This window comes from Tachypleus tridentatus, chromosome 9, assembly GCF_004210375.1.
Source record: "Tachypleus tridentatus isolate NWPU-2018 chromosome 9, ASM421037v1, whole genome shotgun sequence".
In the NCBI taxonomy this organism is placed as follows: Eukaryota; Metazoa; Arthropoda; class Merostomata; order Xiphosura; family Limulidae; genus Tachypleus; species Tachypleus tridentatus.
In genome coordinates this window covers 71,919,374-71,936,456 of record NC_134833.1, presented here as the reverse complement: position 1 = coordinate 71,936,456, position 17,083 = coordinate 71,919,374, and the positions used below count along the sequence as shown (strand labels likewise).

Here is a 17,083-nt window from a genome sequence, read left to right as displayed (position 1 = left end):
ATTTAATTATAGTAGCTTCACCTTGGCTCTTAAAACATGTTCAATCAAGAAGATGTGTTGTATGTCAAATGGCGACGAGCAATGTCCCCTGTGACATTGCAACAGTTACTGGTTTGAACTACAGATATCCTACAGACAGATTTATCAACTAATGCCTCTTTGTTAACCTGAAGATGACCTAGGAAGGTCGAAATGTTGCTCTCTGCTTATCAATAAAAATGTTAATACCCATACCAGCCATTCTGAGATACATTAATGCTAAGAATGAAGCTAACACAATTATATTTACATTACATTTCCCCACAGCAGACCAAGTGCAACCACGACTGAATTGTTAACCTGCCTATAGATCTATATTCAGCCACTACATTAAAAACGAGTGAAGTCGTTTTAATCAAATGCGTTTATGTGTTACAGTTAGTACCAGTTATGAATATACCAGTAACAAGAGGCTTTTCGGCGAGAACAAAGTACCGAGTATTCCTGGGAGGTTACTTAACTTTTACGGAACTCGTCACTTCCAAAGATCCAAAATGCTTGGATAATATATCGTTAGATGTAATAAATTTACTTTAAATTTGTTTCAGGCATTTTCTAAAATTCTAGCAGCATATGCTTGTCACACTCTAACAAATCTTTTTCAGATATCTTGAAAAATATTTAAATATCCATTTAAATAAGCTTATGAGCATTAGATTGCACATCAGATTCAAGTATTTCATTGTGTTTGACTTGTACATTCTTGGAGACTACACATTACCCACATGATATCTGTTTTCTGTATTTTCTTGTAAAGTTTGTAGAATCGGCCAAGTAACCATCTCAAGAGGATGGTTACAAACTTTATTCAAAGAAGATGTGTTAATGAATATAATTATCAATATAAAACTGGAAGACTGATATTTAGACAACAGATTCCAGAGAATAATAGTTATTTTTAGGTCTGCTCAATGTAGTTACCTTGCTTTAACCACATGTTGTTAGTATAATATCACATCAGTCTTCTTTTTTCACGTACTTCTTATGAGTTTTAGGCATGCTTTCAATTATTTATTTTTCAAGTCAACTTAGGAGGCAAAAACTACTGGACTTGTTTTGGTGTGTATTGATGAAGCATTAAATTAATTTATATAACTAAATAGCAGCATTTATAAGAATTCTAAAATATTCCAGGTGTTACAGAAATGTTTGATGAACGGTGTTTTTAATTATTCTTATAGTCCAGTTCTTACACATACTGAGATGATAGAGTCTTGAAGAATTTAGCCTAGTCTTAAAGAATTTGGCCTAAAGGGCAAAAAAGAAGCTATTGTCCCTTAATCTGCTCCGTCTGTTTCATTTTTTTCAAGCTCACGCACCTGCGCTTAAACAAAAAATTATCTTGCAACAATGAAAAATGTATTCGCTGAAAGCATAACAAACGTCATTAATTGCTCATATGGAGAAGACTAGTTTTTTATTTATAGTCTGAGAGTGTGTCTTAAGCGGGGCAGTTCCTGTTATATGGACCTTCATGCTTGATTAAGTCACTGCGACACTATATATTTAGACAGTCCTCATACTTTTTCTGGACTAACCACTAGGATAGAAAGATAATCAACTGCTTAAGCGTTACTGATGGCAGTATCTGTTCAATGACTGTTGTTCATTGGCTGAACCGGGACAGAAAGGAAGAAATGTTCTGTAAGTCACCAAGTGAACACAGTAGGATTGTAGCTCTAGGTAGGCATATTGGATTGAATTTAAGACTATTAGAATAAATTATAGACACTATAGTTTACTACTGTTTTGCCATCGTCAAATATACGTTTTATCTCGAATATTCCACTAGTGATACCCTAAGACGAGAAGAGAGGATATGAAGAAAAGGGAATAGAACCCAGAAAAGACAGTGGTTTGTTTTGGGTTCGAATAACCAGTTCAGACATTGAAAACACATTTCTTTGAAAAAAAACACAAATTATTAAAAACCTCTTATTAATACATGATAAACTTTCGGTCATATCTAAACTCAGTAAAGTAAACGTGATAACTTTGAACTGTTTTTGTGTGTTTTTCTTACAGGTAATGAACTACAGAGATGTGTGCTCTTCTTTTCCTGGAGTGAAAAGTTCATAGAACTTCAGCACTGCTTTCTCTTGTCATGGTAAGACATGATCATTTTGTCTTAAATAAAAGCCAGAAGGCGGATTTGAATGACTCAAATCCATGTTTATCATCATTTATATATATTTTTTACAATAAGCAAAATTTTTAATGGTTTTAAAACATTCATTTCTATAAAAAGTTTATACATACTTCTGCTTTAATTTCGATGTTAATGTCTCTGTATAATTACCATATTGGAAACAAGTTTTATTAAACAACATGCAAGGATTTCATGCAAATAAATTCCATTTTTGACATATTGAACTCAAAGTGCATTGAAAAACCAAAATGAATATTACATGTATTTTTAACTTTCTAGCGTTTACATTTCATGATTTGAATAAGTTTAAAATTTAGAAAAACAATAACATTTCGATTGAAAAGAAAATATAAATGATTAATTTGCTTTATTTTTAGATAAGCTGTTTTTACATATCTATACTTATAGTTAAATTAAGTTCTTGCAAAATTAATTGACAAAGTAGCAAAATTCTGTATTTTACAAAAACTTTAACCGTGTTGCTACTTTCCCGTGATTAATTTCTGAGTTTCTAATATTATCAATTGAAAAGCTTACCAATTTAGTGTCCATTAATTATACTTTATATGACACACAGGTACCAAACTCACAATTTAGGGTATACAAAGATGTTGACACCACAACTTTGATAAAAACGATTCAAATATTCTATTTTAGTTTAGTTACTAGAACGTAAAAACTGTTACTGATAGCTATGTATAAATGTTTTCCTTGTTTGAATGACGTCTGAAATAGTAACTTTCTTCAACAGTTTCTTAATGTTTAATTTCTAATAAACCCTGGTATTTGGAAAATATAGTGTAGTTGACATAATATTACATTCAATTTTACTGTAACTCATTGTTATAATTACTAATTAGTCTTCTTCCGTTGACACTGTGACCAGTGACAGTTCCTGGATCAAAAACAAAAAAATAAAGTTACTGAAGTGTCCCCAGTTCTTCTGAATGATGAGTAAAGTTAATTCAAATAAATAAATTATATTAATAATAATTAATTTGATATTAATAAAATCATAAACCCAACTTTTATGGATTATGACTTAACTAAAATTGATAAGGATAACAGTTCATCAGACTAATCTAGTTCATCCAGAAACAGTTGTTAAAGCAGTTGATGACATAAATAGTGTCTTGGCTACTTTTATTCTGTCAGCCTGATGAGCCGTGTTATTAAGCAAAATGCCTCGTCGGTAGTGGAAATAGTAAATATAGTGTGATTGACGTATTATTACACCCTTCTTTGCTTTCACTAAGCAGTTCTCATAATTTCCATAATTTTGATCCCTGCATGAAACATTGGATGACAACCTACATGTATAAAGTACACTTAAATTTTCTTGCTAACTTTTCTTTTTATACGATATTTCAGTTTGATACCTTTCTCGAAAGGGTTCATGATTACATTTATTTATTTACGTTTCTCAATTTTTGTAAACAAAATTTTGATTAAATCTTTGCGATCTTATTCTTTAAATGGCGAATGAGTTAGGAATTTGTTCACAATGGACGTCACATTCATGAGAGAAGTCATAATAGCTGATTTATAGAAATGTCATTAAGATAAGTTTTTAGTTTGTAACTTCTATGACATTACATAGTAATGACTGACTTTCCGGTTCTGTTAATTTTCATACAGTTTACGAATAATGACTTAAAGAGAAGTTGAATTTGACTCCTGTTTTCAATTATTGCTTTTCTTCCTTTTATTTGGACACTTGTTTAAACAGCGAAAAAGTAAACCTGAATAACTCACGCACAAAAAAAAACATTCGTAAAATAACACATGTATTTTAGTAGTACAATTCAAATGATAAAAAGAATTAATCAGTTAAAAGAAAATTTTGGGTATGTATGGTATTGATCATCGCTACAAAGTTCGTCTAAACTTATATGTGAGTGTTTACGTGCTCTAGATCACTGCATCTAAAAGATAAACACAGCGTTAAGTGTCGAATTTAGAAACTTTAAGAGTTGTAGTGACCATGTGTTTTGAAAACATTGACAAGAAAATGAGTTAACATAGCACAAACAAATGTATGAGTTTTTGTCATATATATATATTAATTTCTAGTTAGTTCCAAAATGGGTTCCAACTGATATTATGTTTTAATAATTATGATAGGTCAGTGGCATGTTAAAATCATCATGAAAACTGTGATTAATATGATGTTCAATCCATTCGTAAGATATTTAGTTGCATTTTTTAAAGAAACCTTTATTTAAAATTCTTCAGTTATAAACACATGCAAAGAAATATGCAGTTTAGAATTAATGAAATGTTTTATATGAGTAATTTCATACACCTTGTCAAAGTAGAGCACCTCTATTTCCCCAAATTTCTCTTTTTAACCTGTTGTACAACTATGTATACTAGTTGACGTATCATCCAACTTTCAGGGAAACATAGGGGCCTCATAGAGGATATAGAAGTCAGATCCGAGCTCTTATCTTTCTTTCTCTGTCACTCTTCAAGAAGCTGTGAGAGCACACGTTTAGTTTATACTGACAATCGGCCAAGCGCTTCACCAGTTATGTTTTTTATTGTTTTTATGCAAAGGTAGCAAACAATAGTCTATCTGAGCTCTGTCTATCGTGGTGAATAAAACCCCGGATTTTGGCGTTTTAGGTCCATACGTTTACCACTGACTCACCTTGAGACCAAAGTATTGTCAAATAATATTTTAGCTTCTGTAGTCCTATATTTGTGTTTATATCGAAAATATTTCATAAATCCCATAGCTCAGTTTTCACAGTAATATTGTAGGTGGGCAAACTACCATAAAATAACTTTTATTCTTATTTCTGGATATTACAGATATATCTTCAACAAGAGAGCTAGACGAGTTAAACACTTTTATCGAAAAAAAAGTTGTTCCTTATGTTTTCTCTCACATTCTAAGAAAAAGTTTTATACCAAGCTTAAAATATGGTATTCTGTCATATTAAAAAAAAAAAAAAACTTCTATTTTGTGTTACAACACAAATGTATAAAATTTGTGGCTGAAAAGGAGAGCTAACAAGAAACAGCGTTTATGAGGAGCAGCCTAAAAATAAACATGTTCAAATATTGGTGTAGTTTTTTTTTAGTTTCTACTTTAAGTCTGGATGGAGTATTTACTCCGAGTTAAATGTGAATACAATCATGATTACTGTTATTGTTTGTCCCTTATATGTTTCACTTAATTTTTTCAACTAAGACAAACTGGAGCTAAACCTAAATTAATATAATATATATGCTCTAACCTCAAATCAGTAGCGTGTTCACCTAACATTTTTGTTGTATTAATTACGTGGTAATAAAATTTTTGCTTAAACTTACTTTCGCCAAATTAAGTTTATTTTACAGTCTCTAAGTTAATATATTTACTGTTAAGTTTATTCATGACTTTTCCAAACAGGGTTTTTGTTTCCTTATGTTATGACTTTTCCGTACCATTCTTTAATTTGTAAGATCATGTTTTATTTATATTTTTCTAATAACACTCAGATGTTTCTTACAGTTTATCCTTAAATTGTGCTCTGTCTACTTAACTCTTGCTTTTTTACTTTGTTTTAAAGTTATGACTTCTTCACTAAGTTTTGGAATTTGTCAAGTCATTTTTAAGTTATGACATCACAAGTTTCGGATTTTGTTAGGTCATCTTTAAGTTATAAATTTGTGGCATTGCTACCAAAAATATAATACGCACATAAGTAGATTCACAAAATTGAAGTTTTATAGGGCTTGTTTAGCCGTGATAAAAAAATAAGACAATGTTCACGATTAACAAAAAACGTGACGATAACATTAAAAGGACAAAACTAGATGGAACACTTCTCTGACTTTTCGAAACAGATATATACTTATTAAACGTTGAAATAATTACAACACGGGTACTATTAGACTTTCTTTCATTTTTGTTCTCGGGAAAAAAAATCTTAAAACTAGAAGAGAAAAGCCGTTTTCCAGTATAGATTTCAGGAAGGTAAGAAGATTAATAGAATAAAAAACACGGTTGGTGATCCAGAAGGTACTGTATAACGTAAACTAAGATTTTTAAAGGCTTTTGCTTTAGTTACGCCGAAAGGAAAAGATAAAATTGACATTAGCTAATTTCATATAAATAACAGTTTATTGTTCTTTCTCTAGACAGAGACAAAAAAACGTGGTCTCTTTGAAATCTGGTCATTTTAATGGTCAAGATATATCCGAAACTGTTACACACACATATATGTATGTGTGTGAAGCGTTCTCTTTTAATTATGAGAATGACATTTTGTATTTGTTTCTATTCCTATAGTTTATATACTGCTTTACTGAAATATCTTTCAATAACTAAGTTGAATTCAATCATAAATCACGAGAATAAGGTTTCGTATAAATTGTCTTGTAATATCAGTAACACATGGTAAAAGCTAATCACAACATTTCAGGAAGGAAGACTAGGTAATAAGATAGCTTGTGCCTAAATGCGATAGTTAAACAAACATATACAAAGTAGGGATGGTCGTTTTCTGACCAGCACAGCTTGACCATTCATCAAGAACGACAATGTTCCTGTGGCTCCGCCGGCAGTAGTCTTCGCTTCTGTCGTTCTGCCGATCAAGATGGGGTCTTTGATAACACAAACTTAATCGTTCAGGCACATCAGATAATGTATCTGTTTTACCTGGTATTTGACTCCGTTCTTTATTCAGCCCAAGCAAAACAAAGTGGAGAGGGTGTGCGAGGAAACCGAGTAAAATGAGTCTTTTAAGCTTCTTGTCAGTCAGGTATAGTTATCACGTTTAGTGTCTCCAAGGAAAATAAGTGTGTGCGTTGTTTTATAATGGCGTGTATAGACATTTTGTTCTTGTTCCTTACATATATTACTCAGTAAAGCTTACACCAACCCAGCCTAGCTAAAATTAAGGTCCCAGCTAATCAATGTGTGAGACCATTTGTTCAAACTATAAAGAAATATGGGGGTAAACACTTGCACAAAGCCTAAGGGTGCTATTTAGCAGACTTACATGTGTTTAAAATTGTTATTGTACGTCTTTGTGGATCTCCGTGTTGAGATCATCTTAAAGATAAAGTTTCTTCCTCTAGCTCGTAAAGACAAAAATAGGCATAGTTTCTTTGCTCACTATGTCTATTCCCAGGATTTTTGAGTAACTAAATAACCCGAATAAACAAGCTTTTTGAGGAAATTAGCGTTTTTATGATAATATTAGCCACCGTTTGGGCTGCTACTTGGCCCCTACCTCGTAACCAAGTGCTGTACGAACAGTTTTAGGTCTATTTTTAAGCTTAACATTTGATGGGTGTTCATATTATCTATGTATAATTTGAGTTTTATGTCTACAAACCTAAAAGTTTAAATATATATATTTTCCTTGTAATGTCAAATATGCAGACCACATACTTTTATACAATAAATATCTATCTTAACGGCTAATATAACAGGCATCGCCTCAACACCTATTCTTCCAGCTGATAGTTTATCTCAAAGGGTAATATACTAACTTAAGATATATCTCGTCACTTGATCTACAAATTAAGCATCTACCTCAGCTGCTAATCTGCTAACTAAGAGCCTAATCTTAGAGCTAATCTGTTAACTAAGTATCTAATCTCCTGGATTTGTCCATTTCAGAAACAGACTTACTATGAACCAGGCGTCTATCTTACAATACGACTAGTTTGTTGGTTCGCCAATTCTTCTAATTGATAGTAAAATTAATTCGAGATATTAGAAGTAAATAAAGAGATAATATTGTGCTAGTAATCCTGTGTATGATTTATAATTGACGTAAATAACATTATTAATAATTAAAAAAATCACTCAATTAATCTAATTCACACCATAGAAGGTGTTGTTCATGAAAGCTGGTTTAGCGCCTAGAGCACTGATATATTTGTTGTGTCCGAACTGGCCTCATGAACATTGGCATTGTGATAAAGGCCTCGTCTGCGCATAGATACGACAGATTTAGTGTGATCAACATATCATAAAATAGTCTTATTTAATTTTACTCATACTTTCTCAAAATTGCCACCTGATTTGCTAACTGTCTGTCACAGTCGCTAGACTAGTAACTAAGCGTTAAATATCAATTCATCCGTAGTTGAACAATCGTTTAAGGGGCTGATAATACTCTCTCTACCCCGTATCAACGACTGATGAATTAAGCAAACCCTCCCTCCTCTTAGTGAGAGATTAGCTAATATCTTTTTATACATCAAAGTTTATCTCAAAAGCCGATCTACACAAATCAAATATATATTGAAATATACAAGCACATACCTTCAACTAAACATTAGGTTTTTTCTATTGATTTACAAGGAGTGTTAAATGAAACTCTATTCCGGTGAAGTTGATTTGTACGCAGCTTTAGTTAATGTCCTTTTAAAAGGTTAATAGATACTTAACAGCTGATCTATGAAATTTTTCTTATTAGATTCATGTTCTTTAAGAACAGCGGTTTGAAACTGTATTATAAAAAACTTTAGTGTGCACATTTATCATTTATAAAGGTAGTATGAGATCTAACGATTTAACTGGGTTTCATCTTCTAAGTTCAAAAGATGATGCTTTCTGAAACACGTACGCTGAACGATAAGATGTTATTTTGATAGTTTATATTCATGAATACCTTTGACTCTAACTACATAATATTATATAAGACTGAAGTGAAAACCTTATAGAGCTTACGCAGGTTATTCTAACTAGTGAGAGAAATCAAACATGTATGCGCTACAGAGATTTTAGTTGTTTGTCATGAAATATGGTTAATATGATCGTTCGAGGAATAACTAAAGTCAGTCGTTTTACGACGTATTGGCAGCAAGAGTTTGTAAAACCCGGGCTTATACGCAAGAGATAACTTATGAATAGTCAAATCATCATAAAAATACAATTCTCTTAAAATATAAATAAAACATCTATTCTTAACATCGTATTTTTATGTTGATTTGGTTATTTATAACTAATCGCTTATTATGTAACTCTACAGTTTCACAAACTCAAGGTGCCAGCACTCCTCACTATATATACATTTATATATGTTAATCCTACACTTAATCCACCTCACAGTTATTCTATTGCTTCCTGATAAATAATATAAAGTGTTTTTGAACAACACATATGTTATTCATGTTGAAAGACTTGTACCATACACACTACGACATTGAATCAAGAACACAAAATGCGTTTATGTAACGAATTACTAGGCAAGCAATGATGTTTATGTTTATTTTTGACTTAAAGTGAGTGGATTATCTAGCCTATGAAATAAGGGAATGGTGACTGGAGCGTTTCATTTCTGTAAAGCACATGTTAGGAGACTTACTAGTTTAAATACCCTAAACATGTTGTTATGATCATTCCGTGTAAGTATAATAGCTGAATGAGTAATAAAACTTTGGCTTGAGGTACAAAAACTGAACTTACTAGGTTGGAAAGTTGATTTGTCCGTTACTAAATTCTGTATAGGGAAATAAAACAGTCATTTAATTGTGTGTCAAAACGTGGAATGTGAAACGAAATCGTGTAAGAAAGTAGAAGAACTAAAGAAAGAATGCTTCAGAAAAAAAAATAGTATCCAAGTGTCAAAGATCAAATTCAATTTAAATGTATAAATTTATAACTGTAATAGATTTTGCTACGACGACGTCTATTTACATGTTGTTTTTCATTTAACTTACTAAGAATATACGAATATCGAAGTAGAGAATCAGCACTTTTAAGAATAATTCTAATATTAACTGTATTTATAATATCATAAAGATAACAAAGTTTTCTTACAACTCAATAAAAGTTTAATGTGACAAACAAGGTATACTTACCTGTTACACTATTACAATTGTAATCCAGTGCTTTGAAACTAGGGTCAGATTTGATGAAAGAGAAATTAAAACATAAGTGTGTTGTGGTAGAAATTAGGGTCGTGAAATCAATAAATAAGACAATTATTCACAAATTTATTAAATCACAGTAAGAATAGTTTTACAGTGACAAAATTTACACAATTAGGAAGCAATATTGACACATCCACAAAAATACTTAAAATTAACTGACCTGGTTAAAATGAAGACTTTTTCTTCATACAGTATGCCTAAACAAACCCAATCTATCGTCAAATACAATTCTAGCTTCTTTTTTTTTTTTAACTGTCGCATACAATTCCATATTTTCTAAAAGTTTGAGCGCGGTGACTTTCAACACCTATATAGAGCTCTACAGATTTGTTGGTATAATTAAATGAGTACTTAAAAATGTTAAGTTGTCCTAGTACGTGCTTTTTAAGTGATTTTTTATGAGATAATGTATTTATGTATTCTTGTTTATTTCTGTAGAAATACCACCGTACAAAGAATCCAGTTCTACAATATACAATACTACGGTATTTTTGTTTCTTCCACACTAACGGTAGTGTTTTCAGGGGCATTTATAATTGTTGTTTCTGTTCGATTACCCACAATACAGCTGTGCTTATTTGATTTGATTTTAATCATTTTTCTTCTACATAATAACAAACAATAAATAAAGCCTCAAGAATAATATATTAATGTTATTTTTAATATTAATTTAAACTTAGGTTATTTCCGTCTTGTTTGCAATACATTATCTAACAAAACGACACATGTAGATATAAAGTACATTTATTTGAATGAATACATACGTGTGGATTAAACGTGCTCAGTTTCTGACACAGTAGTTCCTTGGGTAAACACTTCTTGTGTATTACCGTCGCATAATCACGTGAGCTAGCACTCGCAGCACGTGTCTTTAACTGCCATATCCAGCGTTTGTTGTAGGCATGGCTTTTCGCATGTAAGAACTTGAATGGACAGCCACTTCATAGAAGCTTCTACAAAATCAACAGTTGCTTAAACTAGGACAAATATTGTTGGAAGCCCGCTGGCGGAGACATTTCGGGGTTTGGCAGACAAAAAGATTTTTGTAGAGAACAGAGACTAGAGCAAACCATACAGCCACTGTGTATACAATGAATTTTGATAAAGAAGGGACAAAGAGGAGGGGCGAAAATGTAGAGAAAAAAGCTTTAAGGATAAAATTTCATGGAAGGGGGAATGAGGGTACATTTAACAGATTAGTTGAATTTAAAACATAAATGATACGTTAAGGCTTATCAATAAATATCAGATTGCATAATGATCAAATACTTAATTTGTATATATTATATTACAGGACAGCATATAGCGAGGTTTGATAATAGATTAGATGTTAGTATAAGTCATAATAAGGATGCAAATAGAAGCCATGACTATTTATTTATTCGTGAGGCGTAATGTGTTACCCCAAGTTTCTGTTAGAGCCGGAAATACAGATATCATAATAAGTCGGTATTAAACGTGTCTTATTGGAAACAGAGATAGGACTGCATTATAAAATTTCATGCTACCCTGGGTATTACCTGTTGTAAATAGAAGGCAAACCAAATAATTTCAAAACACGTATTTTGAGTTCCACGATAAATATTATTGCGGTTACAAATCGTTATTTGCTAATTTACTACTGCTCAGTATGCTTGTTTACACAAGTAGTTTGCACCTATCTACACACACTCAAACGTAGTACCATGCACAAAAACTTCAGTGAGAGAAACGTTGTATGTAGGCTAGAAACAATTATGTTTCGATTCTTGACACGGCCTTGAAAATAAACATATTTTTAGTGTAACCTGCCGTTTCGTCACAAACAGAACTTGAACTAGTATCCATTACTAGCCAAGCAGGGACCGAGTCGAGTCGTAAAGCACTAGGACATTCATAATGCATATTGAGCACCCTGGCACCCATGTGCAGAATGAAAAGAGAGACGCTTTCCTTCCACTCCATTTAAAATTTGGACGACGTTTTGGCTCCGTTGAATCCATAGAACGGTGTTCAACAGACAACAATAAGACCCTCAGACCCATAATCTAGAGGTCGGGTCTTCTGCCCGTCTGCTTAACAATGCAGAAAGGTTGGCTGGCTCAGTCGAAGAACCGTCGGAAAATCTCTGTGGTTTGTACACGCCTGTGGATCATGGACAACCGACTGGTTACATTCACAACTGATCTTTGTATTACAAAAGTAGTTACGTGGGAAGAGCTTTATTCCAGCATAAACATCTCTATGTCTAGGTTCATTCCAAACTTGTGAAATTTAATAAACAACTATGTTGTTAAACATTTCAAATTACTTTTAAGACAAATTTGGATTTACATGGATATATATATATATATATATACAAATATAAGTTATATAAAATGAGTTATTACAGTTAACGTATCTTTCAAAATTAAGTTATCCATACTGTTAAAACAAAGGTGCGTAGGATTTATAAATATTAATGATCTGTAATAATTTATATGTTGTTGTTTTTTGTAATTAACGAGTTAGATATTACTTTCCTATGTTTGTTAACATTTGAAAACAATTCTTTAGAACAGCAATCGGTATTGAATGAAAAAGTATTTTTGTATTCTATGTACTATGAAACAGGAAGTGAAATATGCTCTCTAAAAATCATAAAGTTATAAGAAAATTCTAGAAACGAACCTGAGAATATACTGGTAATATCCATTAAACGACAAGTAAAGTATGGTAGATTTTACGAAACGTGTGCCTAGTAAAAACAGGTAAACAGATTTAGTCTTTGAAGTAATTTTTTTTAATGATCACGAAATTTAACTATAATTCATCTTTCTTGTGCAAAATGTTGAAAAATACACGTATATAATAAACAAATAACAACAGACGATATCTCAGAAAAATGGGTGAACTAAAAATGTATTATTTAACAACTGTCTCTCCAAGCTCAGTATTTGAGCGTCATAAACAATGCTGCGTATTTACACTGTTAGAGGGCATTTTGTTAAAGGAAATAAACATGTTATTACAAAATACTTCACTGTGTAAAGCATTGAAGTAGGATGATTACATCTGCGAACAATATGCAATTTGTTTTTTTTTCTGATATTCTACAGGCAAGTTTTGTTTTTATAGTAAAAAAGTACGTTTCACCGCTTTATTACCAAACACTTAAAAGTTGTATATTTTCTGACACTGTGACCGTGTGAAAAGCATAATATGTTTTTTACTTTAGCTCTTACAGTTGCACACATCTCTTGTTTCTTACCTTGTGATTTCTCACTTGCGTGTATCCTTTATCAACTGTTTTGTCACTTTCACTTACATGGATTCATTGTTAGCTATTTTATCACTTTCATTTGCATGGATACTTCATTAGCTATTTCATCACCTCCCATATGCATAACTGTTTGTTCGGTTACCAGTTGTCACTTGTTTTGATTAATTCTTGTTATTGTGTGTAGTCTCATTGTTTCTTGTTTATTACGACATCATTCGCCACTTCAATTGACCCGTTACTTGTTAAAGCTCAACAAGCATTCATAATGTACTTTATTATTCAGAAATAGTTTTTTCAGCCATATACAGCAGTTCCTGTTTGTTACGACCTTCAATGTGTTTGTAATGTATTGACTTTGTTAACCAAGTGTTTGTTAAAGAAAAATGTACCCAATCTTATATATTCTCGTATCTCCTAACTAAAACCATTGGTACAACAGTTTCTTTATCTAGATAATACTGATAACGTTAAATCTTGAGTCATGTGCCTGTCCCTTCGGTGAAATTGTTTCAGCAGAATAATATATTTTCGGTCATATAGTTGACAGAGACACTAGCCCTTTCTCAATGATTTCTCATCGTCTGCGGGTGTTCTCTCCACCTTCTTCAGCATTCTGTTGTTTTCACGTGCACAATTCATGCCAACCTCCTCCATCGTCTCTATATGCGAAAGGAAACTGCAGGTGGTCCAACTACGTTCAGCCTCAGGCCTTCACAAAGTTCCGGGTTAGGGACTTCAAAATGAAGCTTATGTGCAGGAATTGGAAATAACGAAAAGAGAGCCGAGAAAGGGACGCACGAAAACGTTGGTTGGCACTTCGATCAACACATTTTTATATAACAGTTGACTGATAACTTTGGTTTACTAGCTGACTCTCTTGTAATACTTTTTCCTGTTCTGCCTTCTAATATTACATTAAGTTAATCGTAAGTTATTTACATCTCACTTCCTATTTAATATCCGACTTTTGTTGAATCGATTTAAAAGTAAAATTAATATATTAGTTTAGGATATAATATGTACTGAAATCGCTCGTAAAGAATGAAGACCTGGCATTGAAATTAGGAAGTTAGACCCACAAACTATAAATCACTGGTTCGAATCCCTTCATAATTATACGTGACGGTCAATCCCAATGTTCCTTAATAAAAGAGTAACACCACCCTTTCTCTACATTATCAATTCAAAATTAAGGACGACTGGCGCGGATCACAATCGAATACATTTGAGTGAAATTCAATAAACAAATCACTAGGAATAAAACTCTTTGTAATCCAAGTTTTCCTGTAGCATCAAAGGAAATAATGATCGGAATAAATAATTGATGTTTCTCTTTTATGTTTTTGTTACTGAAATTGCAAAACTCGTAAAGAATATTAATCATGGAATCTTTTCACAACTTGATTGCTCTTTTCAAGAAAAAGCCCGTCACATAATTTATATTATAAACCTATTTTCATAAGAGAATAAATGAATCAAAATGAATTTAGTTACAAACGTTTGATTAAAAAATGAATACTTTAATAAGTGTGCTCGTAGTCACATCTGACAGAAGATATTATTTTCTTTGCACATGGTACCATGAAGAAGTGTATTATACCAGGTAGTATTTTATACTTTTCGCTGGATCTTTGTTAATGTTAATTTTTATATTTAATACATATATATATATATAATAAACAATTTAAATTGAGATAAAAATGTAAACATCATATCGCGTATCTTGAACTACCCATCATTAATATATATTATCGCATACAATCAATCTGTTATTAAGGTTTTATTACTCTGAATGGAAATATTTACCTAAGACAGTGATGCGATGTCCTGAAAACGTTAATCCTTCCAAAAGATGGTTATATTTAGAATACAAGAAACTAGATTTTATGGCGACCTTCTAGTGAATAAATGTTACATGGTTTGTAGAATATTTGGTGTCAGGATACAATTAAAAACGTCAGTTATTGCACACTTGTGTAGTCACTTTGATAATGATATCAATTTTGTATTAGAAGAACAAATCTTCATATTTTTCACTAATTCCTGGTATTATAAACAAGGAATCGGACAAAAAATTACCACAGCCTTCACAAAAAGACGAACCATTGATAAATGAATAGTGTCTGAGTGTAAAAATGTCCTCAATGGTCATTTTTCCATTCTTCCCAAAAGTATGCCTCATTTGTGGTGGTATGTACAGTTCTTAATAACGTGGTTAAAACTCTTTGATTGTTTGTAGAATATAAAGAAATACTGGATTATGGTTTATTACTATGCAACCCATTATACAAACCATATAATATATATATTTGATGAATTGGTAAAGAAAATCAAAATACAACCTGTACGATATAGATACTCACCAGATAAATACATAAATAAATTGTAGTATATAAATATTCGTCAATTTAACTTATGTGGTAAACTATGTGTCACCACTATTAACAAGGTTATGAGCCATTGACATTAAATTTACTGTACAGAGACTGAATACCTTATATTCAAACGATTTTGGTTCCTCGCCACGACACTTAGTACATGTCTCCATGTCCAGTCTTTCCTATTTGATAACCGGCTTTTTTTAAAACAGTCCTACAGCGCAGTTTTCTTGCTTATCATAACCCACTTAGCCGACTCTACTGATATATCTTCCTATGAAGTAGCACAAATATCCATTTCATTCTCCAGCTATTTGAATCATACGATTGACTTCTCTCAATAAGCACCGAGATGTTGAACGCAGGTTCTTGTTTTATGAAAACGTATTTTGTACAACATGGTTCTGCTAGGAACAGCTAATAATAAACTGTTTATAAAACTCATCATGTTAAATAGACTGAGAATGTTAGTATAGATGGTTTATTTTGTAAAATTCTTTATGTTAAATGAATTGAGAACATAACTGTAGACGGTTACCTTACAAAATATCATGTAAACGGTGAAGAACCTAATACGTACAGATGGGTTGCTTTAGAAATTTTCATCATGTAAATGGTTGAGAACGTAAGTATCTGTTGTTTACTTAATAAAACTAATTATATTAAGTAGAACGAGAATGCGAAGCTAACATAAACTGTTTACTTTGTAATAACTCATCATTTTAAATGAGCAGAAGATGCAAGTGTAGGTAGTTCATAAAATTTCGTAACGTATTTAATGGACCAGTAGAAAGGATGCTATAACAACCTCATTATATTAAATGGACCAGTAGTGAGAGGTGTGTATACAGTATATAATTTATGGAAGAAAGAGACGGTATATCTACTTACAAATTCACAAGGAATGATTACTTTTGAGCTGCTTCTTTTAATGCATCATACAGAACCAGTATAAAAAGCAACCATTTCCTCAACAAGAATCTGCAAAGTTGGCAAGAAATATTAATTATTTAATCATCTTTAATAACATCCAATTTAAAAAAAATATCGATTAATAAAAGAGAACAACGTGCAGAAGAAAAAATTATGTTACAAACTGCGAGATCTACCACAATAATGCGATCGTTAATTATTAATAACCAACCCTTAAAATTAGGATATATAATTTGTTATTAAATTCCAGTAAATGAGGTGAAATGTGATTGTATGAGATAACCTTCAGGTATGTGAGAAATAGTTGTTTATTAATCTTTGGAAACTATAAATTAAAGTAAGGTTTGTTATGTTGTTCATTAAATTCATGCATCCTACAAATTTATGAACAGAGCTTATTGATTTGGAGGAAAAGTCATTTTTTTATCTACCAACTTCAGAGGACCTACAGTTTCAGCA

General features: G+C 31.8%; 1 protein-coding gene across 9 annotated transcripts in view; it reads left to right on the top strand.

Moving 5' to 3' along the window:
* The window catches only part of LOC143225469 (uncharacterized), a 159,926-nt gene that overhangs the window by 40,185 nt on the left and 102,658 nt on the right, over window positions 1-17,083 (top strand). For 5 of the 9 annotated variants that reach the window (XR_013013863.1, XR_013013862.1, XR_013013861.1 and 2 more), the window contains exon 2: window positions 2,065-2,146. Coding sequence is in view for 4 of the 9 variants with exons in the window: in XM_076454941.1 (XP_076311056.1) it covers window positions 2,065-2,146 (82 nt within the window). In the remaining 5 variants the exon portion in view is untranslated. Of the gene's footprint in view, window positions 1-1,596; window positions 1,723-2,064; window positions 2,147-10,510; window positions 10,621-17,083 lie in introns of those variants that run through there. The other 4 variants (XM_076454940.1, XM_076454939.1, XM_076454942.1 and 1 more) reach the window with 2 other exon arrangements.